Source organism: Sinocyclocheilus rhinocerous, unplaced genomic scaffold (genome assembly GCF_001515625.1).
Source record: "Sinocyclocheilus rhinocerous isolate Xijiao unplaced genomic scaffold, SAMN03320098_v1.1 scaffold45323, whole genome shotgun sequence".
Taxonomy (NCBI): Eukaryota; Metazoa; Chordata; class Actinopteri; order Cypriniformes; family Cyprinidae; genus Sinocyclocheilus; species Sinocyclocheilus rhinocerous.
The window spans coordinates 1-1,304 of record NW_015648422.1 but is presented as its reverse complement, the minus strand read 5'-3'; the positions used below and the strand labels follow the sequence as shown (position 1 = coordinate 1,304).

At 37.1% G+C, this 1,304-nt stretch overlaps 1 protein-coding gene across 1 annotated transcript; it reads right to left on the bottom strand.

The window, feature by feature from the left end:
* Positions 1-6: 6 nt before the first annotated feature.
* Positions 7-805, bottom strand: LOC107709714 (carboxy-terminal kinesin 2-like; the record flags this gene model as incomplete). The annotated part of the gene is made up of 4 exons (XM_016514307.1): positions 7-100; positions 195-270; positions 393-466; positions 666-805. Coding segments are annotated over 4 exons (335 nt in total), but the record flags the coding sequence as incomplete, so codon positions are not given.
* Positions 806-1,304: the final 499 nt, after the last annotated feature.

Here is a 1,304-nt window from a genome sequence, read left to right as displayed (position 1 = left end):
AAAGTTCAAAACTTTTTTTTTTTTTTTTAAATGACCACAGTGGATTACAGCTGAACTACTTCCGATTAGCTGAGGCTGTTCCGATGACACAGTCGTTCACCTGCAACACAGTAAATGTAAGTTATAGACAGTGTTGAAGATTGGGAGACTTTCATAAAATAAATACACTGATGTGATCACCTGAGATCACTCACCTTGCTGGCGAAGCGCAGAGAATTCAGCGACTCACTGAAGCTCTCTTCCTCAGGTGCAATATTCACAAACATCAAACTGTACAGAGGAAAAGAAATGAGTCACATGTTCCTTAACACAGTAATTGTATTCTGCAAACCCCTAAAAGAAAATACCATCTCAGGCTATAAAACAAACATGTTCTTGAGCATCATACGTACGTTTTGCTGTTGCCTCCGAGGCAGTTCTGGAGGAGGTATGTGAGCTTTGAGTTACGGTAGGGAATAAAGCTCTCCTGTAGATGTTCAGAAAGAAAATGAATGTGAGAAATCATTATAGCACAGCAAGTCATAACTGAAGACAACATTTCTAGCTCACTACTTATAATGCATAATGTACCAAGAAGGCTATTATTTTGCTTTTTTAAAAATAAAGTATGATATTGAGAAACCAGTAACTCAGAATTGGTTTCATATGGTTAGCTAAAAACATACCTTGCTGGCCAAAGCGGCGATCACAATTCCCAGGTTGGTGAGGGAAGAGTTGATGGCGGTCATCTCCTTGAATCGCTCTCCTTGAGACTGACTCTTCTGCACTCTCTCACTACCGGCCAAATCCACCAGACACAGCACGGCTGAAACGCAATCAATACACAATTAAAGTCAGGCATCAATCTCAATTATAACTATAGACAAACTCAACATGAAGGCTAGGGCTGTCAAATTGACTGAAAAACTACATTTGAAATTTGCACTATATTCGAACTTAAAAGGCATAATTTCAGTTAGAGGTTAAAAAGCTGCTTTTCTCCTCAGTTAGAGGTTAAAAAGCTTTTGGCTTTTCTCCTGAGGCCAAGGGAGGGCGCATTGAGCAAAATATTGATGCACATTTATTAAATAAATACAATAACATGACTATCTGTGAAAAAGTGCATAATGTTTATAAACCAAATATAATTAAGTTGCTTAATTATAAACAAAACAGCATCATGTATGGATAGTTTAATACAAAGGGATGAAAGCCAATCACACAGAGTACTTTTTATTTAAAAACATGAGATGCAGTGGGATGGGAGGGAAAAAAAAAAACGTCTAGAGACATGTTTTTTTGAAAGTTGAACTTACATTAATTTT